The following is a 27,284-nucleotide window of genomic DNA, read 5'->3' on the forward strand; positions in this document are numbered from 1 at the left end:
ATTAACCTGTGGTTTATGTAAATTCGCGAAAGGTCAGGTTAAGTCATATCCAATAGGATAAAATATGCACGTTTTGTTCCACGCGAAACTGCTGCACATTTAGGCACTGTGCAGTATTGATCAGAGTAGGGGGCGTGTGGGATGTGACTCCAGTTTTGTTGTTTTTGTTTTGGCTTGTTTGTTTGTTTTGTTTTTACATAATGACCCCACCTGGAGCTACAATAATTCTCCCTTGAATCTCCCCTTACTCATATTTTACAGTTTGTGGTTATAAAAAAATGTGTGATATTGGAAATGTTTAATGAAAACATGACCTTTACATCTACTTGCAGGCTTTGGGGCTCTGAGAAGATTTAAAATAAATTAGGGCTGTCAGCATTAATGCGTTAATCTCGATGTGATTAAGGTCCGTTCATAACGTTATTTTTCTTGGTGCATGAATCGTCCCTGAACATCTGTCTTTAAGAGGTTGTACTGGATTGAGTTTTAAAGCTGGAGTGATGATACTGGTATCATATACGGCATATGGCATGGCCACTTCACAGGAGTCTCTTGAACTCTGACCTCAAGACATCTGAATGAAAATGGGTTCTATGATACCCGTGAGTCTCCCCTTTACAGACATGCCCACATTCTGCTAATCCCATGCAGTTTTTTTGCTGCCATTTGGTTCCTACTCAAGACCATCTGGAAAGAATTGCTTTGACCTGCCAATATGGACTTGAACTGAAAATGGGATTAAAAAAAGCAATTCATCAAAGTAAACAATTGAAATTATGCAATTAATCACAATTTTAACAATGAATCATTTGAAAGCCCTAAAATAAATACAAAACATGGCTGTTTAGAGCTCAATGTCCTTTCCCTAAGCCAAATCAAAAAACATAATGCTCTACTCAGTGCTTAAATGGTCTGAAGTGCTGTCCCCTATAAGGAACAGTCCCTTAGATGACTGTATTTTTTAACTAAATTTAGTTTAGGAAACTTTGCTGTCCCCATAGAAGCAATTTGTAGGACAGCGCACACTGACATGATTGTCACCAATATTCTCTATACCAACTCTGTACATCGCTACAAAAATTCTGTTTGTCAGCCAAAGCATGTGGCATTATTAAGTAAAATACCACATCGTGGTATAAGGTCCAGGAGACAGCTTTCAGTGTATTACGGAAAACCCAGAATACAATTATGTCATTTCACAGAAAAAAAAAAAACAGGAATTTATCCCGAGTGGAATGTCAATATTTTATTGTTAAGATGACTCCAACTTTTTTTGGAAACAGTCTTTTAAAAAACAAATCAACAGTTGGCATATTCAGTGCATGTTGTTACCACAATAAACTTTCCTGACTGAGAAAATGTGGGTCAAATTTTAATATGGACTTATCTCAAGTTCCAGGGCAAGTGCTCTACTTAGAAGATCATTTTATCAAATGTAAAGCAACTTCATACAAACGCTGACTGACTTCAGGACATTTACAGGCCATTGAGTGATTTCAGAGTACAACCAAAAAAAAACCACAAAAACATCCCAAACCACTGCTTTACAGTCATCCCGTTTGGCCTTCAGCTCCTGATTAGCTGAATGACCCAAGAACCGAAAAGAAACTGTATTTTTTTTTACAGAGGACTGCAGTCCAAGTCCCTGTGTGAAGATACAAGCCATCAAGACATTCAATTTCAGCTCTTCACACCACAAGTTTAATTCTGTAATCTTGTTATCCCTTCACAGTTTGCTCTCTGTATTAGTCTGACTTCTCCTTTTCTTTCATGTGCAGGAAGACGATGCTGAAGACAAAGAGTCCAGCCATCATGGAGAAGCAGCTGGCATAGTATGGGTAGGCTGAGGGGATGAAGCGCTCGTACTGAGTGTGCTGCAGGGGACGCACTGATACCTGTGATGAAGACAGAAAATAGTAGAAGTTGAAGCATGGTTGTTAAATGCATTATAAGTAATTTGAACCTCTTACAAACCACAGTACTCAGAAAATACACTTATAATAATAAAACAAGGTTTTTGGAGATTGTCCTACTGGTGTTCCCTAGAATACCTCATTGGATATATGTTTTACATCTATTTCCAGAAATTAAAAACAGGTAAATGATTAAATTTCTATGGTGTTTCTATCCATTTGACACTGTAATTTTCAATGCATGGCCATTTCCATACAGCAATGCTACTACAGTATTTTGATTAGGGTATGCCCAAGTGAAGTAAAGCTTCTCATGAACTTGCCTGAGTGGAGGAGTAGAGATGTGTGTATCCCAGTCGGTTGTAGTCCACCTTGAACTGGAAGACTCCGTACACATCAGGCAGCTTGAACTGGACGCTATATTTACCTCCTTGAAGAAAGCAAACACAGCATTAATAGTCAGGGTTCCCTTGGATCCTTCAAAAGACTTAAGAGGCATTGGATCCATTAATGTAAAAAAGTCCTTAATTGGTTTTAAAATACCTCAATCAATCATTCAAAAGTCTTAAAAATGATAAGACATGGAAAGTAAGATTTTTAGCAATTGTTTTTCTGGCGTTTCATCATAAAAAATCTCAAAAATGCAAAAAAATAAATAAACACAGAATGCCTCTTTCAGTAACGTAATGAAAAAGCAATGTTTTAAATTTGGGAAAATTTTCCCTAATCTTTTTCCTTTAATTTTGGTGACTGTAAATTTGGTCTTTGGTCTTTCATTTAATTCCGAGCAGCTTAAAAAAAGGTCTTAAATCCCACCTTTGTAACGCTGTAGGAACCCTGATAGCAGATACATCTTGTGGCTGCATAAGTGTTTACAGCTCAAACCCCCAAAATCACAAGGAAGCAATACATTTGAGTAAAGTTTATGTTCTCAGCATCATACCATTTTTCTTCAGATAAGTCCTGATGAAGGGATCGATCCTCACAAACTCGAGCTGGATATCATCTCCGTCGAAGGGAACCCAGCGGCCTTCGGACAGCATCTCGATGACAATGCTGTACTCCTGCAGCGGAAAGTTTACACAGATTTACACACATGTAACATCTTCAGGGTTATGACTGTGCACATAAGTCGCTGAAATTTTAAACCCACCACAAGGTCGGTGATTGTGTATGCTGCAGGGGGAGTGGTCTCTCCAACAGGATGATGGGTAACGGCTCCCACCCTGAGGACTCCGGCCTCCTTGAACACCCAGCGGGACAGAGCCTCGGCCAGCTCCATGTTTCCTGTCTGCTCGTGCCTGACAAAGACCACCACAAGAAAAGGAACACTTAATCACAGGAGACTGAAAACCGGATAATACTGACTTTTTCATGAAAATTTAGAGATTTCTAAATATTGCTAATTAGCAAATAATATCAACTGCCAGAGCTGACCTTTGAATAAAAACATTTTTGCCATATCCTCCATATCAGCCATGAGCGCACTATTACGTACTCAACAGTCGTTGCAGATTAACACACTACACAGGTCTTAAATGTAATACCCTAATACATATTTATAGTGTACGACTACTTTTCTTCAACAAATTAGCTTGATGAGTTAAAAAAACAGCAAAGTATGCACAACCGGGGACATTTCTCATCAGAGAAAATTGTTTTACGATGTACAGAGCTGCAGATTTAAGGTAAACTTCAGGGGCTTTAAAACATTTTACTGTAAGCATCTCAAGGCTTTGGATGGACTTCTGCATTCATCAAACATGGTTGAGTAGTAAGCAAACATCTGTTTACATGGAAACACACACACACACACACACACACACACACACACACACACAAAGAGAAAAAACAGGAGGGATGTGATGAACAGTGAAGAATACCTCTGGGAGCCAGGTGTGGCCTTCTGCACAGCAGAGTTGAAGAAGGCATCACTGAAAAAGTCCAGGGAGCCGCTGAAAACCACTCTGGCGTTGTTTCTGGCCTGAAGGCCGGCGATCAGCAGCGTGTTCTTGCCAACAGCATGGGGGTACTGGAGAGATGAAAGATATATTTCGTCAGAAACAAAAGGAAGATGATGTTCATTTCTAGTCCAGAGAATATAAGGCTATATACTGAATATTACAGCAGCCCTGAAGTGTAAAACACAATGACAAATCACAAAACAACTGCAATTCAGAAAACACAACCGCAAATAAGTTAATGTTGCGTTTTCTTGTTTGCGGTTGTGTTTTGCGATTTGTCATTGTGTTTTGCACTTTAGGGCCGCAGTAGGATATCTACAGAAACACTTGAATCGCCAAAGCTTAGTCAGAGATTAAGAAAATGCAGCACTATTTCCTTTCAGGCCTCCAGTGATCACATTCCCTCCTGTCTATCTTGCGGGGAAATGACAAAGCTTTGGCAAATAAGCTGCTTCTAAAGCAGATCAGGACATACGAGAATCCTCATGAATAAACTTATTTGTGAATTAATTATCTGACGTCGCTGTTATGTTCAGAGATCTTACCTGAGAGATGGGTCTGTCAGGGAAAAAGGAGTAGGAAGTGGACGAGCCGGTAAGGATGTCCAGGACAAGAGGGTTCTCTGGGTCTGCCACCATTCTGCAAGGGGGGAGAGGGCATTGCAGTTAGACTTCATATAGCTTACATTTGCAGTGAGTAATGCGACTGCTAATATTTGAACATTACTAAACTGGTGCAACATCAAATATTGTCTCTTTCTTCAAAAGCCTCTGCTAAAGCAAGTACAGACAGTGAAGATTAAGTGAAATGTTAGCCTAGGGAGGTGCTTCTCAGAGGAATAAAGTAGTCCTATATGTTATAGTCATCAGTTTAATTTAATTTTAAACAAGTAAAACAGTGAGTGAATATCTTTTCTACTGCTTTGGAATATAAAATGTGTCAACATAGTGAATATTAGAGTGCAAAACTGCGTAATGTACTTTGAAACAAAGACAAAATAAAATTGTAATCAATGAATCTTAGGTCGTTATTTATTAAAATCAGATCTCAGCTACCTCCCAGATTCAAGGTATCATGGTAATTTGGTGCTAAGTGTAATACATTAAAAATCTTAACTGTTAAAATTTAGAGGGTGTTAAGTTGTACTTACCCAACACCCTTGAATAAAACAGGTTTATTGGTTGGTTTGCCGACAATAGTTGCAGCTTTCATCAGGTTCTCTGGATCAGCAACGATCAGGGTGTGCTGGAGATGAGAGGGATCACATGTAAATAACTACATGGAGTTTCAGTTTTAAAAACAAGATTTTGGAAGTAAAGTGGTCGTGCCTGCTCTCTGAACAGCATTCTGTTTACCTCTCCAGGGTCAGACACATCGTAGTTGTGATGGTCAATGACAGCAGTCTTTTCTTCATCAAACTCGATGCCACACTCACTGCCCAGCTCCCTCAGAGGGTCGCCTGTGGAGCAGGAGAAGAGCATTAATATGTACAAGATGACGGTGTTTTATATAACGTTAAAGAAAAGCTGCTTGAAATTAACTGACCAATATCTGAGCTGGCAGCAACCAGGACATTGCCTCCACCATCAATGAAAGATGTAATAGTCTCCACATTTATATTTCCTCCAAAGTCTGCAGATGAGGAAGAAATTCATTTTAGCAATCGTTTCAACAAGGGGAAAAAACAAGCCACTGAACTGCTGATTTTGAGTTAAGAGTGTGAAACTTACCCTCAACTGATGGTGAGAAGATGATTAAGTGGTCATACAGGAACTGGCCATATTTGATCAGCGACAGAGAGGGATCATCAGCTGTCTTGAATGTAATGTCAAAGCCACGATCTGAAAAGGAGAGATGCATTATCAGTGAAACCTCGATGCACTTGTCACGCATGTTTGCGGTAACTTGAACAAAGTGGCAGTGCACTGCATTTCCAAAGGACTGGGAATATATAACATAACTACCTGACATCATAGATAATAAATTGTGTAATACCTGTGTATTTATTCTGCTTGACTTCCTATGTACAGTACAAATTCATACAAATGGTTAATTACACTGCCCAATTGGGAAGGTGAGTGGTTTACAGTATATTAGCACGCAACTTATAAGTTAATTCAAAATGACATATTAACACCCTTTTTAAACATTATGCATATTCAAATCAAGGTGTACTAAAGTATTCTCGATTGCAATTGCATACCTGAATATTCATTTGATGACTGCTAAACTGATTATACCTTGTAATGTTTGCATTAAATGATCAATTATATGATGTGAAAGAAGTATGCCGAAGTGAGGAATGGTCCCGTGTGAACTCAATGCAGTGCAAGTTAAAAACACTAAGCATGCGCACAACCACTAATTAGTTGAAAATGCATTAAATTACGTGCGCTTTGAATGAAGTTTGGCGAGACACGGATACTATAATACAGCTAAAGTTAGCCTTATGCTAGCAGCCCGGCTGAGCTGCATGAAGCTTCAGTCTACCATCTCGAGTCCGAGAGGCTCTAACGACATATTCCCTGCCGGAGACCCGTTAGCACTACAGGGTGGTCATTAACAGTATAAAGGAGAGTATTTATGCATTAAAACCAAAATTCGTACTGACCTGCCAGACTGCGGAAGAAGATTGAATGGGTGTCTCTGATGTTGAGGTTGTCCAGCAGCACCAACGTTTTACCGTCAGCCAGAGCACACTGCAACATCGAGGCTAACGACACAAGTAAAAGCACATTGTTGTCAAAAAGTCTGAACCTCCTCTGGGTCGTCATTCCGGTCTGTTTTTGGGGGGATAATAAAGAACCGGACCGGTTCTTGTGCATGACTGCTGTCAACGACGCCATTTTGCTGCAGAAGTCGACGTCAGCGTTAGTTGTCGATTTAACTTTGACCCCGAGATCCAGCCAATCACAGAGAGGAACGCGTCGTCCCTGACTGCCGCTCCACCAATCGGGCGGAAGCTTTATTATAAGGCTGACAAACACGGAAGAAGCCAAGTCTTTGATATTTATTGAATTAACCACGATAAATATTTCCAAGATTTTATCATACAGTCTACGGTTGAGGTGCAGTGCACGGTCATTTAAAGTATAAACGTTTCGTGAATATATAAAGAGATGCAGCGTTTGTCAGTAATTTGTCAGAAAACAATTTAAATGCAATATATGTGTTAAACTAGTTAGAGATTGTACTATATTTAACAGAGCAGGGGGTGGCTGGGTTGAGACTTAGTTTTTTTTGTTTGTTCGTTTTTCTGTTTGCTTGGTTGATTTTTTTTGTGTGTGTGTGTTTTTTTTTTTTTTAATATCATGACCTAACTTATATTTTCCTCAGTCCTCCCTGAGTGACTGAGGGAAATGCATTACCCACCCTCAACCATAAATAACTATGTTCCAAGGTTTCTGATTATGATAAATGGAGTAATTTTGAACTTCTAAAGAAAACACACCATTATTTTTTCAGCTTTACATATATGAGACTCTTCCATAATATAGATAATCTGAGAGTAATGCAAACCTAAAGGAAACAAGTAACACCACATTTTTAAAATAAATAAATACATAAATAAATAACAGCTCAAGGCAAGGCTGGTCAAACTGTGTGATAATTCTTTATTGATGAGATGATGTTTGTCAGTAAGTCTATGCAATATTACTGATATCTAATGGGGTATCTTGCTGTTAATCTAAACAGACAAAATAATGACATAAAACCACTGGTGGCAGGGAACAATCTTACTGCAATACAGTTTACTGCAATACTAGAAAAAAAAGTGAAAATGTGAAAATTGGAATTGTTAACCAGGTTGTCATCACCACACATTTCTTTTATCATTTATCAGAGGTATTAAGACTTTTTTAGAGGACAAATAACAAATATATACAACTATTATACATGCAAATCATTTACATGTTTGCCAGTACTTGAATACACGATCCCATTGGTGATCAAAAAGGTGGAGATGATGATTACCTCTCAATTAGTACCCCTCAGGGTCATGTAAATAACATTTTCAAGACGTGATTTTTATGAAAATACTTACAACCAAGTACAATAAAATAGTTTGAATTTTTATCTTCTGAGTGAAATGGAAAAATAAGACAGAACTTTTTCTGTAGGTGAATATAGGTAAGACAGAGTTGTGATCTAAATACAAAGGGCATTAAATCATCCTGCATTTTAGTCTTAAAATAAACAAACTATACAAAGAAGGATAACAATCTCTGGAAGAACAATATTTACCAAATCACTGAATCACACCTCGTTTCCTGGAATTAGTTCTGCAAAAAAAAAATCCAACTATAAATTCTAATACAAAAAAGTGTTGTATGTTATAAATCCAGTTTAGATTTATTTTTAACATGGCATGTTTAAACTGAGGCTTCAACCCATTTCATTTCTTATATTTCCTTCTGTATAAATTAGATTTATACCAATATTTCACACACTCTCACAAATCTCCCCCACTATGCCTGACTGTCACAATCCATCTCCTCAATTTTTTCCCCCTCTCTCTGCTGCAGCTTCATCTTTTCCCTCTGTGCGGAGCTCAGCGTGGGGTTCAACCCGTCTTCCTTCCCCTCCTCATCGATCGCCCCTCCTGTCCCTTCTTGTTCTCGATGTGTCTCGCCCACCATCCCTCCCTCTGCCTCCTCCTCTCCACCCTGGGTGCGGAAAATCAGCTCTCCCTCTTGGATGACTTGTTCGGCTGTGGGTTGCCATGTTGTGGCGGGATCCCCCTCAGCAGTGGTGGCTGTGGTGTATTGGTAGAAGTCGGAGTCTGCCTGGAACATGACCAAGGCCTGAGCTGTGTGGATGCGTACGTGCTGGGCCAGGGAGCTGGCGTCCAGGAATTTATCACCACACGAATCACAGGCGTACAAGATCTGGGTATTGGGGTCTGCAAACACATAAGGAGTTGACAAACAAATTAAGCCATTTCTATTTTTCATAATGTGGTACCTGCAAAGTTAATTTCCACCTGGAGGGTCAAACAACCTCTGTGTCTTTTAGCGATCTCGTTTAGACTGAAACTTAACTCAGCAGTTTTGAGCAAAACACCAATCGCCCAACTCCTTTTGGCACCATCCTGTGGGGCAGGATTCTGACATCTCTCCATACATTATCGTGCATGTGTGTGTGCGCATGTGATTATTTGGGCCTGTGTGTATGTGTTTATTTGTTAGGATCCCCATTTGCTGTGCTCAAAAACACAGCTAATAATCCTGGGGTCCACATTTAAAAACACACATTAAACACTTCTGTCCACACAAAGTTATACATCTAAAATGATACATTTGGCATGGCCATCAACACAACACATTTTAGCATTAGTTTCTTTTGTTTGTTTTTGTTTTAGTCTTTTTGTTTTTCCCAACTCATGTCTTACATCCTGTTAAAAGTGCCATTCCTGACCTCATTGTTTGTGGGGTTTGATTAAGCTCTCATATCTTCAAACTAGGGATGTCCTTATCCAATCTCTAAGATTGGAACTGGGCTTTTTTGACCGATCAGGATTGGCTATTTTGATCTGATCCTTTGTTGTGTGTAAGTTGCCACACAGGTGTTTTTACTTTAACAAACAGCAACACAGAGGGAAGCCTTTGTCAACTCTTCAGCTCTCCGGCTGAGAGCCGTGCAAATCTTGCAACAACACCCAAACATTCCAAGTGCAATGAAAGCTCTGCGAGCAAAAAGCCAACATGGCTCATTTATTAACAAGGCGTTATCTGCGCAAAACATTAAATCAAAAATAAACACTCAGAGAAACACAGTTAATTCTGGTAACTCAGGCAAGGCTGCACCGAAGCAACAAACAGTGGAGGGTTATCTCTTAAAGAAACAGATATTCCCTTGAGACAGCCAAGGGGGACAAAAAGATATAACTTTAAGTACGCCTTCTTAAAGTGTGTACTGTGCAGCTGTTTTATTTAGGAAAATACAAGCATCTGATCTGACTTGGTATCAGCAGATACTCAATATTAAAGGACTCTAATCAGAATATGGGGCAAAAAAACGTGGTTGGGATATCCCTAAATCAAACATAGATGTTTGAGTGCATACTGTATAGTCATTTCCTTGTATTATTACCTGCTTCTTGCACTTTCTCTACTGCCTTAGTAATTTCAGCTTTTAAAGCCTCCGTCTCATCTGCAGACACTGAAGCAGCCACTGGAACTACTGCAAACACAAACATGACACAAAGTTAAGAAACAATCATCATTGTCGAAGCCTTCATGCTTCTTCTGCAGAAGTTCAGAGTGATATTTGCAGCAACTGTACAGCTCCAAGTCAAGAACATTAATATTCCCCCGTAACACAACTGAACTTGGCATTAAGATGCTATCTGACCTGTCAGCTGAGCCACAGCACTTGCTGCCAGGGCCTCAGTTGCCAGGGTGACAATGTCCTCTGTGGTGACTGTGACTATGTTTATCTCGCTGTCAGAGGTGGACGCCCCTGCGCACCCATCAGCTCCCTCGTCTAGCACCAGCCGCTTCATGCCGGCCTTGCCGTGGTGGACGGTCTTGACGTGGGAGCGCAGATTGTCCACTCGGTTGAACCCTCTGCCACATTTATCACACAGGAAAGGTTTCTCCCCTGAGAGAGCAGGACGGAGAAAAGAAATCAGCTGAAGACATAAGGGTGAAAAGGTAAAAGAGAGAGAGGCTGTCTCCATATGTCCTCCAGTCCCATAATTATTTGAATATTATAAATATATAAAATTTTGTCCTTACCTGTGTGAATGATAATGTGCTTTGACAGGTCCCCCACATTAACAAATGCCTTGTTGCACATTTGACACTTGTGTGGCCGGACATTGTCGTGATGTCGGATGTGATTGGCCAGCTGACTGGACTGCACAAACCTGTCCAGAGAGAGATGAGAGAAAAAAATGCATCATTCATCTTACTTCCTGTATATACCCTGCCTTTTGCAAAAGAAAACAAACAACTTTTCTCACATAAATCGAGCTGCAGTTACTGTTAAGACTTTCATGGCAGTATATTATCATTATTATTATTAGAGAAGCCCAGGCTTCTCTGGGGTGGACTGACACAAAATGAAAAGGTGTGCTGTGGTCTGACGAGTCCACATTTTAAATAATTAAAATCATGGACATTGTGTCCTCTGGGCTAAAGTGGAAAAGGACCATCCACATTTTTACCAGCTCAAAATTCAAAAGTCAGCATCTGTTACGGTATGAGGGTGTCTCTGTGCCCATGGCATTATGGGTAATTTGTGTCTGTGAAGGCATCATGAATGCTGAAAAATACATACAGGTTTTGGAGCAACACATGCTGCTATCCAAAGGACGTCTTTTTCAATGTCAAGTCACATTCTTCATGTGTTAAACAGTGACGCTTTGGGTACTAGACAACACACCTGCAACATCTTCTGTGATTTCCACTATTTCCTATGTAAGATTAAACTTTAAACAAATACTTAGTGTTCTCTGCTCTCTCTTTACATATATTGGATATATTCAGAATATGAGTGAATTTAAACAATGAGCTTACTGTAACAGAACTGATCTATTTGCTTGCTGACCTTTTGCCACAGCGATCGCACACATATGGCTTCTCTCCAGTGTGCTGGCGGACATGAGCGATGAGTGAGCTGGCCTGGGTGAAGGCCTTGCCACAGATTAGACAGACACACGGCTTCTCCCCTGCAGAACATGAGATACAGTCTCAGCATGGTGGGATGGATATAATACTCATTTGGGGTTTCAGCTTGAAAAATGAGATTTTTTTTGCTTTCACATTCCACAGACTGTCTGAATGTCACGGGAGTACCTGTGTGGATGCGTTCATGCCGCTGCAGAGCTCCAGGGTCACTGAAAGCTCTTTTGCAGTGCATACAGACGTACGGTTTCTCCCCACTGTGGACTCGCAGGTGTCTCTTCAGGTTTCCTGAAAAGTAGATACCATGATTCAGAGGTTAGGTTAAATGTCTCAAAGCCAACTATAAAGACAAAGACAACTATAGTCAACTTCCTTTAGATAACATTCAGACAAACTAAAAGCAGCTGGAACTGTGTTAACTTTAGATAAAATAGTCAAAACTGTCACTGTGTACTTTACATTTTTTTAATGGTTGAAATGACATTTAAATACCTCAATCAGATATCAGGAGGTCATGGTACTGTAGGGCTGATGGAACAAATTTTGGAAGTCTAGTATAAATTGGAAACATATTTTTTTTAAATTACAAATCGAAAGCTGGATATACTATTCAAATGTGCATTATTTTTTTATTCATGTTTTTGCAAATGTGTCATCATTTCCTCACAGCAAGCGAGCATTGGACCATTGCATCAGATGCTCTCTGTCCAAATTGCATTCCTTAAAACATGCACTTCTGTTGCATCATATAAAAAAAAAAACTACAGACCTATTAGCTATGCACTTGAAATCAGACTGGAGACTCAATTAAAAATGATTGAGTACTTCCTATCTTACCTGTTTTTATTTTTTAAATAGAAAAAACAAGTTTATATTGTGACATTTACTGGATATTACATACAATATAGCCAACAGTAAGTGCAGTGTCATAAGTGATGGCCATTTCTCTTGATAATAATCCAGCTAACCAGAAACTTTTACCTCCCTGGCATTCTCCTTACAGCTAACTTAATTTGAGTATTAAAAATCTAAACATAATTTAGATATCTAAAATAATAAGCAATGGAATTTGTATGCCATGATAGAGAAGGACTGATACCTCTATTTTACAGTAGCTTATTTTTTCCAAGGATCAGTCGATAAAATTGGAGCTCCATGTATGTTCCAGGTGAGTTTGTATGAGCAGTGAAGTGTAGCCACACTACCAGCAGCATTTTAATAACAGTAATCAAGTGACAACAGTAGGATGTTAATGTTTGTTTTAATCATTTATTCAACTGTCCAATAACAGTCCCAAACCCAAAGATGTGCAATTTACAATCTTTTTTTTTTTAAGAGAGAAAAGCAGCAAATCTTTCCATTTGATAGAGTTCAAATTTTATTTTGCTGAGAAACTTTGCTGAGATTCTTTCATTTGTATCAGAAAACCTCAACCTCAGCAAATTTCTCACCAGTTAAGATCAGCATATAAAAAAAATACAAATACAATTCAAGAATAAAATAATCCGGACAGTCGTCTTACCTGAGGTAGTAAACTGTTTGCCACATTCCTTGCACTTGAGAGGCCCATCTGTGATGTGGATTTTTAGGTGAGCCTTCAGATTTCCTGGCTAAAGAAACAAAAAATCAGGTAACAAGTTAATACACTCAATGTAATATGCTCAGTAACATATCGCCAGTATATAGTAATTACAAGTATATGTGGTGACCAAACTCCTGTTTTCTACAGTTAAAGACATTACAATATTTGTCAGAAGAAAATCTGTAATCACTGTATTAATGTTTGTATTTAATTTGTTGATACCTGGTTGAAGCGTTTGTCGCAATGTGGACACTTGTTGCCCTTCTCCATGTCGTCGTCTCCAGATGCCGCATCTTGGCGGTGGGGTCAGAGAAGGCCTTTTCACAGAAGTCGCAGTGGTACGGCTTCTCTCCGCTGTGCACCAGCTGGTGGCGCTTCAGGTTGCCAGATGTGGTGAAGAGCTTGCCGCACACTTCGCAGCTGTACCGCGCTTCGCCCGTGTGCCGTTTGCGGTGCAGGTTGAGCAGGCTGATCTGGCGGTAGCTCTTTCCACAAGTCGAGCAGCAGTACGGCTTCAGAGGGCTGGGAGGCAACAAGAGCGCAATTGAAGACAATGACCAGAAAGAGCTCAATAGGCAGGTGTCTGCAAACAGACGGTCCCTGGATAAAATAACTCACCTGTGTGTTTTCTCATGGGCTTTACAGGCTGCAGGGTCAGAGAAAGCCTTGTTGCAATCCCGACAGCTGAACGGCTTCTCTCCTGTGTGAATGCGCATGTGTCTCTTGAAATTTCCCGTGTGGGTGAATTTCTTCCCACAGTCCTAGAAAGAAAAAAATATGAAAGGTGATCACCCAGGGTTCACACACATTTTTACCAATAAATGTCCACGACTTTTTCACGAGACATTCTCTGAAATGACCATCTACACTCCATATCGTTTTTTAAAAAAAAAATCTATTATTTTTTATTTTTTTATTGATGAATTCAGAAGAGGATTAGAACTGAATGTTTTAATATAATTTAGGGACCGTTCTTTATCTATGAGAAGGGAGAGGGGTGGTGCATGTCAAATATTTTTTGAAGCACTGGGCAGGGACTTGAAATTTTATTTTGGCTTTAGGGGAGGGGCATACAACTTTTAATGGCCAGATTTTGTAATTATTTACCTGCTGATTTTTAAAGAAAACATGCCTTCCAAACTGCACATATTTGTCTATTTTTTTCATCAAAATTTTCTGGCAATAAAAAAAACTTGGTGATTTGTTTTTCTCTTATAACTTTTGGTGATTTTTTTGAAAACATGCCTTCCAATCCTGTGGGCGTTTGGGTTTGGAAGGCATGTTTCCTTTAAAAATCACCAATAATTACACCATTTATCACAACCAGAAACTGGGAAGAAAAAAAAAACAGAAATCATCATTGGATTTTCATATTTTCAAAGGTCCCTGAACACATCATGTGTTAGGTCTTTATCTTTTCCAAAACTTTTTGGGTATATTTAGTTTTCTCAAAATTTTACAGGCCTGGAAATGATAATTTGCAAATTCCATGACTTTTTCAGTTTTTTTCATGACCATACGCACCATGATCACCAATATTTTTCATGTTGGATGCAGATGCATTTGCTTTAAAGCCATGCAAAATAGCTCAGTACTGTGGGCTGTTTTTCTACAGTGATGAGCAGCGTTATTGTACAGCTCATGCATAAACTAAGAACTGAATTTAGTCTGACAAAATATAAACATTAGTTACAACTTGTACTTGGTTACTTCCCTCCTGCACTCAGACTGATATTTCTCACCTCACATTCATGCGTGACAGAGCTGTACGGCTTTGATTCAGATCGGCTGCTCATAGACGTCGACTGAGTTTGTCTTCCATCTCTCTCGGTGCCTGATTCGACTTCTTCCGCCTGCTCGCTGACCTCCCCATCTTCCTCTCCAGAGTCGTCTTCATCATCAGCTTCCCCATCGCCAATCTCCACACAGTTGTCCTCCTTTCCTTCAGCCACTTCTGCCTGCTCTGCCACTGTTTTTTCAATTTCGGTCTTTGACATGCCCTCTTCCTCTGACTCATTGTCTACGAGGACGACAAAAAACGACTCTTGAAAATGACAAACTGTCTGGAGTTTTGACTGGAAATGGCAATTTGTGTAACAGCAAAATCTCTGCAGTTTTCAGAAAAAGACGCTTTTAAAACTGTAATACCTGGAATGAATGAACTGAAACAAAAGAAACACTAGAATAGTCCCAATTAAAACATTTTTAAATGTAGCGATTTCTTTGACTTTTTCTTTCTGAAATACATCTTTGTACGATGACACTCAACAAATTCCCTACCTAATGGAAAGAAGAGAAGAGAGGAGTGTTTGTTTAGGTGGATACCACAGAGAAAACCAGTGCAGCCTGCTCACCAGGTGGGAAATTTCGTCGAGGAGGTTTTCTGATTCTTCTCCCACGAGAACTCATGTAGGAGGAGCTGCCAGCGGATTTCAACTGTGATTCTGTAAACAAACAAAAAAAACATCTTTTTGTTTATTGGTAAAATAAAAACATCAACACTTGTTAAAGACATCATAATGCATCATGTGGACCTTAAATGTCCAATGGACACAACAGTACTCACTTGGCGTGTAGTCGGCGTCAGAGGGGTCGTCCTGAAATCCAGGAGCATCTTGTGCAGCACTCTCTTCCTCCCTCTTTACAGATATCTTCTTCTGAGCAGAGAGGGAGCTGGTTTTGGGCGGTCGGCCTCGGCCTGAGTGGGTTCTGGCGGGGTTGGGCCGAGAAACAGCCTGTTGTGTGTTTCAGTGGAGATGTCTTCCTTTAAATTTTCCAGATTTTGTGTGGGCTCCTTCTCTTCTGTGGGGGTGCTTGGACTTTCTTCTGCTTGAGTTGCTACTTCTGACATTTTGCTCTCCAGCTCCTCTTTCTGTTCTTCTTCCCCTTGTTTTTCTTCTGCTTTGTTTGTTAGGAAAAAAAAAGGAAATGTTTTAATTTGTTAAGAGAACATGGTAGACAATTATTGTACATCAGGCTCTATGTTTCATACCTGGGACTGTAATGTAGGAGATAAGGCTGTCTGGATTTGTGACTTCTTTAAATTGCTTCTTATAAACCTTTTTAATAGACTTGCTCTCATGTGATGTTGTCTTTTTATTTTTTTTTTAACTTTTTATATTTATGTTTTATTAATTTTATTTCCTTTCATTTGTGGTTTTATTGCTTTTGGTGTTTTTGGTCTTTTCATCTGGATTATTTTTTACTGACACTGACCTGCATCTTGCAGGTCCTATTGGGTTTTTTTCTTAGCCCTACCCTTGTTTTGTTTCACTTGTGTTGACTTTTGTGTTTAGTGTTGACTTTTTTTTCGCTTGTCAAAGCACTCTGTAAACTGTGATTTTAAAGGTGCCTTTAAAAAGTTATTATTATTATTATTATTTTTATGTAGAACTTAATAAGATGTTGAATTTGAATCTGATTAGGTTAGTAGCTCAGCATATACAGAAGTAGACTAATCAACACAAAAAGTGGAATCCATTAAACTGTATCGTTATCACCTTATCAGAGAAATACTTTTATTTACTTTTAATGAAAGGTTAATATCAGCACAACATAACAGTCAACTGATAAAAATATCTAAAGGTTGGTTTAAAAAGTACAGCTCTGATTTCTTATTTTTTTTAAATGCAGTTGAAGAATGCTTCCTGTAATGACTACTATTAACTATAGAGAGAGTGGAAATACCTTGTTATTTACAATATGGACATAAGAAAACCTAATGCCATGAGGAGTGAAAGTCAGAATAACCACACTAGACACACATTCGATTTTTTTTATTGCATTAAACTTTTCTTGTTAACCTTTTCTGCCCTTTTCTACACCTGCACTTGTGAGATTTAGGCCACACATGAATGGTTTGTTGGGGACAATGACTATAAATTTAAAGGGTCAGACAAAAACATTTAAATAGGTTTAATATATTCATTACAAAACGTATTTGCATGAACTGTTTTTTGCAGTCCTACACTGAAAAAGGCGACAAAGCTGTGTGGAGATTGGACTCACCAACGGCAAAATCCAGTGATATGAGGGACGGAGCTGGGTTTGCCATTGACTGGTACGCAGAGCAAGCATTCACAACCTCTTGCATCCTCAGAAAGTTAGCGACGGCAAGTACATCTTCTACATTCTGTGGACTTAAACTCAGCTTAGCTGTGTACATAAACTCCAGGACCTGCCCCAAACCTGCAACGATAATGTGCAATACAGCAGGTCTGGTTATACGGCAGTGATGGCGGAGTGCACTGCAAAGCCAGGGCACAGAAAGATGAAAATGACAAAATGAATTAAATACATAATGTGAAAAGTACGCAGAAATTTGCGACCACACGCTGACGACACCCACCTGCTGCGTTGCTGATGTCAAGGTGCACTACATCTTTCTGGTCCAGAAAGAGGGTGCGGAAGTAGACACTGCAGGCCGCCAGCACGGCTTTGTGGGCCTTGAAGTCCACCCCATCCACAACGAAGGTGCAGTCACACAGCAGGCCTTGCTTTCGCTGGCGGTTAAGCTGCTCCAGAACCTTCCCACTGTGCCATGGGAACTCCATCGTCCTGAAGGCCTGAGGACGGCGGAATAGGCTGGCAGGGAGGCGCAGGGTCTATTCAACAAGCAAGAAGTGACATGTGGTACATCAGGAAAGGCTTAAAAAACTGATAGCTGGCTGGAGGTGTTTGTCTTTAGACTGACATGAAACTCATGGCCTTCTAAAAAAAGCATTACCAGTCAATCAGTGTTGTTCATCACTACTGTTCCTCCCTGAGCAAAACAAACCAATCTAATATTGATAATTATTTAAAGGACTGACCAGAGCAATCACTCCAGTGTATGAGATATGGGAGTGTAATGTGGAACAAAATGCAGACTGTCAGCCTTCATAAAGCCATGCATGAAACGCCAACACAAATTTTAATTCCACAGTAGTAAAACTTTTGTCATGATCGAGATTTTTTTTTTAAGTGACAATGTACATTAATTCATGTTTAAACTAATGTAAATGCACCCGAGTTAGCTGGGGAGCTATTTTTTATCAGTAGACCCTTGCCTGATATTAAAGGCATCCTAAAATAATGATAATTAAAATTATAAATGATTCTCACAAAACACTATCTTTGTTAGCCAAAAAAATGAACAGTTTCATTGAATTTTTTCAACCAAATTTTGTCACACCAAAGGACTTTTCCGTTGTTTTTATATCTCATCCCCACAAATGTTATTTCCCTTTTTAAAGTTTTTACTGGAAACGGCAACTGAAACATTTGGAAAAAACTAGTTTAGAAAATGAAAACTCAGTAAAAATAAGGCACTCCATCACATTTTTCAACAAAAACGTCCAGAGGACACCCCTCTGTTTCATGATATTGGACATCATTTGCCGGAGATATTTGTTGGGAAAGAGTTTGGCTATTCTTGCATAATCATTTTTGACTTAATAAGTTAAAGAGGTATCCTTTAAAATCCCTGTAGGATTTTATCCAACGTGTCATTATTTACAGAGACACAAGAAAATCTTTGATGTCACGGTAGCTTTTATGGGAAGTAAGTGAAATGCTGGCACATTCATTTTGGTCTTGCCCACATACTAAAAAAAATGTGGAGTAAACTGTCACAATATATTGCTGATCATATTTAACCTCACTTAACATTACTACTTTAAAATGTATAATTTGGAAACATTAAATATGACAGGAGTTTATGTCTGTGGTTTTCTTTGATTAACCTGCTTATTGTTTTGACTACAATTTGAATTTTTTAGAGCTATTCATTCATATCGGGCAATACATCTATTCTATTTCTGAATGGCAAAAACAAAAATCTTATAATCATATCACCAATGCAAGCTTTACAATATATAAATATGTTTCCTTTTTTCCCCTATTTTATTACAACTTCCAGTCCCCCGGGTGTGTTTTTATTGTAGACTGTTGTGTCCTTGTTTTACACACAGTGTGTTGACACAATACTTGATGTATAATTGCTATTTACTCGTTTAAATATTGTTGAATTGTATAAAAACAAAATGGTGACATATAGATGCTCAAATGTGTAACAGTAGCCCCATTTCTTACTCCCCATTTAAACGGACCGGTGCATCTGAAAACTTTAAAAGTTCTAGTTAAACAAGGCAAATTAATATAATCAATATATCATGACCCTCCCTGAAGATAGCCACTATATATTCCCTGAGTGACTGGACATTACCACATTTTACAGTTTCTGGCTATGATAAACTGTGTGATTTTGGAGAATATCCTCAGAACCCCCAAACCTGTTTTGATAGTATTTATAATAAATCCAAAAGATAAACATTTGTAGCTGAATGTCACTCCTCTAAGCCAAATCAAAAACATATTTCCCTCTCCAGTGTTGATTTGAAGTGTCTCCCCCGTTTTGAACCACTAACTTCCCTTTTACAAATAAGCAACAGTCCCTTACATGTGATTAACACCACTAACGTGTTTAGCCAAGTCTTCTCCAACTGTGCATGTTTTTAAAAACCTATGGTTAGCTGGATAGAGTTGTACTGACACACTTTAGGATGAATTCAACACTTAAATATGAGCAGTGGTCGTTCCGTCGTGTTAATACTAAAGTCAAACAACAGCCTACTTTATTAAACTTGCAGAAAGTGGGTACTTTGTGCTGTGAATGACAGTGGTGTCTGCCTTTTCTGCAGGACAGCACCAGGAAATACTCGAGACAAAACTTAAACCAGCCAAAATCTATGTGTCACAACGCAAAACGATGACTCGGTGTGTAGCCGCGCTAGCATTATCATGAAATGCGTTGCAGCGATTAAATACAATGTAACGGTAGCTAAGTAAAACAAACAAAAATTGAAAAACAAGGCAGAATTACACCGAAATTTAGCTTAAACTGGCGTCGCGTCTGGGACGCAGCCACACATAAAATTCCGCATTTCAAACTGAGGTTGAGGTGTTGTGTGACTGAAAATTTGGTTTCTCTAAAAGTTTCGACATCTTGGTTTGACGGTGCAATACATCGATTACAATTCCTCCATCCTTGCAGCTTTGTTATCAGGGATTAATTTAGCGTGCCTTGACATGCATGTAGTGAAGGGACAAGATGGCGGACCGACCGGTCGGGCCTGTCTTCATCCCTTGTTGTTTTCTCGGTTAGCTCGCTCATGTCGTTTATTTGAAGCGCCATTTTCATAGAAACCAACTCCTGAATTACCTGTTTGTTGTCGCTACTTCACTCCGGGCTCAGTCTGCAGGGTCCGGCGGTGATATTCAGTGTTTGACTCAGTTAAGAAAAACAAACCCAATCGAGCTTTTCGGTGATCGATCCTGCTCCGCTTGCTCCATCCAGCGCCATCTTCCTCTCTCTGATCGATTGATAGGGACCGGCCGGATGTTTCACAGGAGCACGCGCAGTGTTGAGACGTGCTGTGCTGATGGTGACCGCGTGATGGCGCAGTAGGCTAAACAGCAGCGACACACATGAAAAGTTGGAGCCATTTAGTGAACTGGGTTGGTAAACCCGCACAAAACATTTTTTGGCTTTTAAGTAAACGTTATTTTGAATTTAAAACTGGAGCGTACTGAACTTTACTGAGTAGTATCTCTCAAACCAATGTGTATTATGCAAGATCTTTGAAGAGGAATGATGCAGAATCACTTCCAAAGCACATTTTGTTCTCTTAAAATGTATTCAAAAAGCATTCATTTCAGTGATAGTTAGGACATCATAAATCATGTTTATGTAATGTGGTCATTCAAAAGGAGAAGCATGCCAAAATGCAAAGGCCACAGCCTATTGTTAATTACAGCCCCATAACAAAAGCTTTTAAATTATTTTTGCTTGAATAGACCCTTTGAAATTTTTGTCTCATGAAAACAGAGCAGATGCCCTGTAAATGCCCTCACACACAAAAGACTGAGCAGAAGCACCTTGCAGTATATCCTCAAAGCTCTGTTTCATATTGATCCTGAGAGTAGTTTGTCTTGTGGTGTTCATTGCTTACCCAGTGTCTATAATTGTATTATTTTCATCCTTGTGTGGATATTTGGTGCAGAAAACAGGCTGTGTGGTCATTCTGGTTCTGTTCTTAAAAAGAAAAAGAAAAAAACAACTTGGACAGCAACATAGCCAGGATTAAATACTGAGGTTTTGTCCCCCAGTGCACCCTCTGTGACATAAATTTAGAGCAGAAACCAAAAATACAGTTTGTAAAATTACTTTGCTTTTTTCGCTTTTCAAAAACATTTTATGATTTCATACATGGAAATGCAACCCAATCAGCTCCTTCAAGTTGTGCATTATAATTTACTCCTATTTTTGCCTGTTCTAGCATTTTAGGTTACTATTTAGTATAGTGTTGTATAAGTATTAGTATAGTCTATAGTGTGGTAGAGTAGAGCAGATTAGCGTATAGTATAGTATAGCATAGTATAGTGGAGTTTAAGTATTAGTATAGTTTATACTCTACTCTATCTGCTCTATAGTAGAGTAGAGCAGTAGAGTAGAGCATATATAGCATAGTATAGTGGAGTTTAAGTATTAGTATAGTTTCTATAGTTCTGCTATACAGTATCAGTATAGTATAATATAGCATAGTGTTTAGTAGTAGTAGAGCAGATTAGCGTATAGTATAGTATAGTATAGCATAGCATAGCATAGCATAGTATAGTATAGTATAGTAAACATACCACATTGTATCGCACTGTATCATATCATCATACCATATCAGGTTTTAATATATAGTGTAGTAGACTATACTATCATATAGTACAACATAGTGGAGTAGTATAGTATAGTATTAGGATAGTGTAGTATAGTACAGTATAAGTATGAGTATAGTATAGTATCATACCATACCATACAATATTGTATCGCATTGTATAGTATCATTATATCATATGGTATAGCAGATTAGCTTATAGTATAGTACAGAAAAACAATTTGTCATTCGTCTCACACAATGACAATGTCAAAGCAGGATCATTTTATTCACACAAATAATATACAATAAATTATTATCAACGTGGCAATTTCAGAGGTGAGTTTCATTTTTAGAACTGCTTTAAGGTGAAGTAGTAAACTGATCAGTTAATTGTTTTGTATGTATATATGTGTGTGCTTGTGTGTGTATGTGTGTGTATTTGTGAAAATGCTGTACATGTCCAGCCCCCGTGTTAGAGCAAGTTATGTGAAGGCATGACATGTTGTTGTGTATGTTGAACTAACTCAGAACATAAATGAGCATCAACAGGTGTTGTTGCAGTCATGGAGGGAGGATGTGGCATGTTTTAAAGAGCACAGTGCCAACTCTCTGTTGAGGGTTGAGAGTAAAGAATGGTTTGAGTGAAGACAGGAAATACAGGAAGTAGCATAAAAACACAAAAGTGAGAGGTTTGTGATGAGAAAGCAGGTCCCTCTCTAGATCTTGATCTCGGTGCGGTAGGTCTGTACGAGCTCGTGTTTGGCCGGGTGTCGCCGTGCCCTGACTGTTAGGGTCCCCTCGGTGCCCAGTGATGATGTCACTGAGGTGGGATCCACATCTTCAGGTAGTTGGCACTTGTGTGTGAAAGTGTTCATCACAGAACCATCCTGGGCCAGCTGTCAAAAGACAGAATATTAGCAATGACTTGATTTATTGTGACGGTAGATAGACACTGTGATAAGGAATTCACCCACTCCACGGAGCATAACCTACCCAAATACTACTATTTTAAAGACTCAGGTTACCATTCTAGTGCTAAGCCACCCACCTTTTCTGCCCGAACTTCAATCTGGTTGTTGGATGTGGTGACAATGACATCTTCAGGGGAGAAGTCTCGCACATCAACTGTGAACTGGTATGAATCCCCAAGAGTCTTGATATTTCCAGATCCACCTACATGCACCACAGGATGAGAGAGATTGTCAGACTACAGGAGGAAACAGATATTTTCATATAATTTTCATTTTCACTACATGCTTAAGAAAGCAAACTCACACCTCTCTGGTGATAATTACAATACCTGCAGGTGGTGTTTCATCAGGGAGCTGCTATAAATGTTGCAGGCTCCTTGATTTTAAAGACTACATTGTGTTTTTGAAAAAAATTCAGTTATTTTCCTTTGTGTTAAATGCCCACAATTTAAAATCAATGCTAAAATCAAATATTATTTAAGCTCAATGTTTCACTGTTTTACTGTCTTTCCATAAAACGGACATAAACATATCAACAGAGCAAGCTGCTGAAATTTTAAGCGTTCTACAGGCTTTCTTGGCTCTGTGTATTTCCTTGGAACCCAATTTTAAAACATATAACATTTAAAAGATCAGTGGGCGTTTTGCAAAAACTAAACAACTAAAAAAAGATGACCCATCATGACAATAAGCTCAAAACTTACCCTGGCAGGTACAATAGTCAGGTTTAGCTGATAAGTCTTCTCCACTGAAGATTTTTTGGCCCAGTAGGAAAATTAATGCTGGCTGAATTCCATTTAGCTGCTGCAGTTTTAGGTTCCTTGTGCTCGCTATGAGATGTGATTTTGCCCTGGTGTTCATATTGTGTATCTACTACTAGGGTCTATTTCCCATTTGAGAACTTCCTATATCGTAAAATAATACACAGAAGTGATTGTTGTATAACTTTGATGGACTTGCATTCATTTGACGCCTTTTTAGTCTTCCGATGACTCAAAAAGCTTTTCCTCAACATGTCAACTTGACTCATTCACTAGCACATTCATACACAATTTAAAGTTCATATCACGCCCAAGGATCCCTCAATATGTTCTCTGGAGGAGCTGGTGATTAAACTACCAATCTTTCGCTTAGTAGATGACCCACTTTATCTCCTGAACCCATTTTCTACAACACATTTTGACCTGAAATGTGAGACAATCCGTAAAGTAGTTCTGGTCATTTATGTGGTTTTCCATCATATTCATGTAAATATGAACCAAAATACCAAAAAAAGTGTTACTGCCTTAACTGGTCTGTCAAGTCTGGTTGAACATAAAGTCTTTTAAGTTCTGTCAGATTTATATACGGACAAAATAACTTTTGTGCTGACTATCATTGTTCAGACAAAAGCGGTAAAGTGCATGACATAGGCCTATTGTTGACTATGCCATGATTATTTATTGCTACGTTTTTGGGAATTTTTGCTTTAAGAATTATGAGCATAATTTTTTCAAAAGTTGTGGAACAAAATTCAAAATGTTATAATTAAGCTAGCATCAAAGCAACTTGGCTGTCTATTGTAGAGAGTCATTGTAAAGTTACAAGATATAACATTGTTGTGATTTTAGCATTTTTTGTAACAACTAATAAGACTTTTCTTTCTTCGCGATCCAGTTGCTAAGTTTGTTCGTATGCTAACAGATATATCAGAGCCATTTCATTAAAAATAGCTTCCTGCTGCTGCTGAAAAGGGAGTAGACGAAAGCAAAGTATCAGGGAGTGGCAAACCAAAATTATCAGCTAAAAGAGGTTAAAACATTTTGTGTAGCCAAGGGGAGCTGCAGAGCTGGGTCAAACTTCTCTGTGGGTTCATTACTATGAGTGAGCCCTTTCACATTAAACCTTACCAATTCATTCATTTTTGATATAAAAATGTTGATAAGTGCAACTTTAATGATCCATATGTGTATAAAAGGGTTATGGCAGGGAAACATGATAATCATGCAGTCATTAGTCAGTGACTGTCTGCCCCTGATGGTTTTGAGCTCAGTGAAGATCTAACACACGACACAGGGACTGGAAAGAGTGCGTGTGTGTGTGTGTGTGTGTGTGTGTGTGTGTTTTTATTAGTTCTGACTTCACACATGCAGGTCAGTTCAACTGTGTGACATCATTTAATCTGTGTATGTGTATGTATTTGGTGTGTACACCGTTCACCGGGCAACCATCTGGTCATTCCTTATGCAGGCGTCATTCCAGATACTCAGTGTGTGAAGTCACACATGGCAGACAGTCCAGCATTCCCCGGCTTGCTTGTGTGCGTGCATGTGTCTGTGTGTGTGCTTTGCTTTCCCTTCAGCTGCACCCACCCACACGCTCCTGTGCTGCACCTATGGGACACCAACAATGGTTCCAAAACACTTGAGCACTGCCCCTGACAGATGGGCTGCACGGACTCCGAGTCCATTTAAAGTTCAGGTGTCACACATTCACACGTCTGTGTGTGTGCCAGCAGTGATCCGATACAGAACAGTTTACTCCAGCTCCACACAAGTGAGCAAGAAGATGAACCAGGCACTGTAAAGTGAAATGTGTCCTGACCTTAAAGGGATAGTTCAGATTTTTCGATGTGGGGTTGTATGAGGTAACACACAAGCTAAGCAACAAAATGTAAGTGTACACTATACTGACAGTATTTACACAGTTTTACACAGTTGAAGAACTGTTATATTGCTCTCTTCAAAGTCAAACTCTGTTGAAAAAAACAGTGATTTAACATTGCATTACACAGGAGCTGCTGGTCTACCACTGCATCGATCAGTTTTTTTTGTCTTATTGTGTGACTTAGACATTTAAAACAGTTCATTTGGATTCCCTAAATCATGTAACAACACACAAAGTAACACACTGATTGAGCCAGCAGTACCCTAACAGCTTTCTAAGTTCAGCAAGCTGAAATTACTGCAGTCTGGTGGTTTGACAAGAGAGGAACTGAAGCCATTAGCGGCTTCCCTGTAAAAAAAAAAGCTGTCTGACTAAAAGGTAAAGCAGTGAAAACGCTCTCAATATAGTGTACACTTAAGCTAATATTGATTGTTTTTGGTGGTTAAAATACATTTTGTTGCTGGTCCAATCCACAGCAGCACAAGTTTTCTTGTCTGACTCCAGCCTACTTCTCCAAACTGGGAGCATGCTGACTGACATCCACTGTACGTAATACCCCCATTTAAGATAAGTACCTCATATAGCCCCACTTTAAAAAAAAAATCTAAACCACCCCTTTAATGTGTATTTTAAACACCTGAAAAAATCTGGAAGAAAAAGCCGAGCAGTTCCTCCATTTCTACAAAAAAACACAGCTACAACTCGTGTGTTCCCTCGTGTTAATCTGTTTTCTTTTCCCTTGTCTTTTTACACTTCAGTTGCGCCATAAAACCATAGTTATATTCTTGCTTTGAAACATATTTGTCCACGCACATCAACCACACCAGAGTTATTTTGCCTTTTGAACTCAGTCCTGCCTGTCGTCTCCCTCCCTGAACTGTCATGGTTTATCACCACTTTATGGAGAGAAACACCACACTTTAAACAAATCTCCTCTGAGCACATACATAAATCTACTTTACAGTCAAAGCTGCCTCCTGAACCTGCTGCTGCTATCATTTTCAAACACTTTTGTATACAAAAACTGTTACACAGACTTGAAATTGCTTCCAACTCACTGGAAAACCCCAAGGCGTCGCTCCCAGGCCTCATGAAGGAGCCAAAGTCCTCAGCGAACAGTCCCCGGCTCTTCTCCATGTATGGGTTACTGGAAGATGAGGATGAGGATGAAGTCTGGTGGAAACTACGCTCCGATCGATAGGCAGAGGAGTTGGTCACACTCATGGATGGCTGAGAGTGCTGGGGAAAGCAGAGGAGGAGAGTGAAGGGAGGGAAAGAGGGAGGCGGAGAGAGTTGGTTCTTCTTTTGGCTGCTCTGGGAGTCTTCCAGGGGTCTGAATTTAACAAATGATACTGTCGTCCTTTTTTCTTTTTGCTATATTTTGGTTTTTATCTTGTTTGTGTTTGGCAAAATCACTTCTTTTCGCATTCTCCTACAGCCACCCACCATTGACCCTTTTATACTGTATGGTCCCATGGGCGGTTACGCACGTGTGTCAAAGCTCATTGGGAAAGGGTAATAGTGTTTCTATATTTATCATGAGACGCACAGTGCAATAGGGAGAGGGGTCTGTGGTTGGAAATGTTCTGGGCATTGAAAGGCTGCGGGGTTAAGAGCCGTGTGAGAGAAAAGGGTTTGACAGAGAGAGGTAGAAAAGGAGCAGTGGGTGAGAGGGGGGCAACAGTTGTCATTTCAGAAACACCATCCCTGAAATAGCTCTCCTCTCTTTAATTCCCCCCGCACTCAAATGCACCATCAGTCTGTTTCTTCAGTGCCTTTATCCTGAAATTGGATCCTCACATGTCCCTGCCATTAAATGAAATGGTTTTGACTGTGTTTTCACAGCATGGTTTCACCTCATTAGAGTGCGTTTTGTCATCTGCGCTT

At 39.3% G+C, this 27,284-nt stretch overlaps 3 protein-coding genes across 3 annotated transcripts; all 3 read right to left on the reverse strand.

Annotated features, from left to right (window-relative positions):
* Positions 1-1,231: 1,231 nt before the first annotated feature.
* Positions 1,232-6,740, reverse strand: ddost (dolichyl-diphosphooligosaccharide--protein glycosyltransferase subunit (non-catalytic)). The gene is made up of 11 exons (XM_042491775.1): positions 6,489-6,740; positions 5,608-5,718; positions 5,423-5,509; positions 5,233-5,336; positions 5,028-5,122; positions 4,423-4,516; positions 3,797-3,945; positions 3,067-3,214; positions 2,857-2,977; positions 2,237-2,343; positions 1,232-1,895 (listed from the first exon to the last, which is right to left on the reverse strand). Exons 1-11 carry the CDS (start codon positions 6,721-6,723, stop codon positions 1,746-1,748), a joined length of 1,401 nt encoding a protein of 466 aa, XP_042347709.1. The 5' UTR covers positions 6,724-6,740; the 3' UTR covers positions 1,232-1,745.
* Positions 6,741-7,474: 734 nt separating this feature from the next.
* zbtb17 (zinc finger and BTB domain containing 17) lies at positions 7,475-20,486 on the reverse strand. The gene is given in 17 exon segments (XM_042492517.1): positions 7,475-8,780; positions 9,971-10,060; positions 10,232-10,480; positions 10,618-10,748; positions 11,432-11,552; positions 11,680-11,796; positions 13,031-13,118; positions 13,313-13,365; positions 13,368-13,612; positions 13,709-13,851; positions 14,833-15,110; positions 15,445-15,534; positions 15,657-15,833; positions 15,836-15,991; positions 17,099-17,278; positions 17,439-17,694; positions 20,292-20,486. Coding segments are annotated over 16 exon segments (2,757 nt in total). The 5' UTR covers positions 17,644-17,694; positions 20,292-20,486; the 3' UTR covers positions 7,475-8,346.
* A 1,561-nt stretch (positions 20,487-22,047) lies between these two features.
* hspb7 (heat shock protein family, member 7 (cardiovascular)) lies at positions 22,048-26,856 on the reverse strand. Its single transcript, XM_042491025.1, has 3 exons — positions 26,456-26,856; positions 22,829-22,953; positions 22,048-22,676 (listed from the first exon to the last, which is right to left on the reverse strand). Exons 1-3 carry the CDS (start codon positions 26,619-26,621, stop codon positions 22,497-22,499), a joined length of 471 nt encoding a protein of 156 aa, XP_042346959.1. The 5' UTR covers positions 26,622-26,856; the 3' UTR covers positions 22,048-22,496.
* Between the last annotated feature and the right edge of the window lie 428 nt (positions 26,857-27,284).

This window comes from Plectropomus leopardus, chromosome 8, assembly GCF_008729295.1.
Source record: "Plectropomus leopardus isolate mb chromosome 8, YSFRI_Pleo_2.0, whole genome shotgun sequence".
In the NCBI taxonomy this organism is placed as follows: Eukaryota; Metazoa; Chordata; class Actinopteri; order Perciformes; family Serranidae; genus Plectropomus; species Plectropomus leopardus.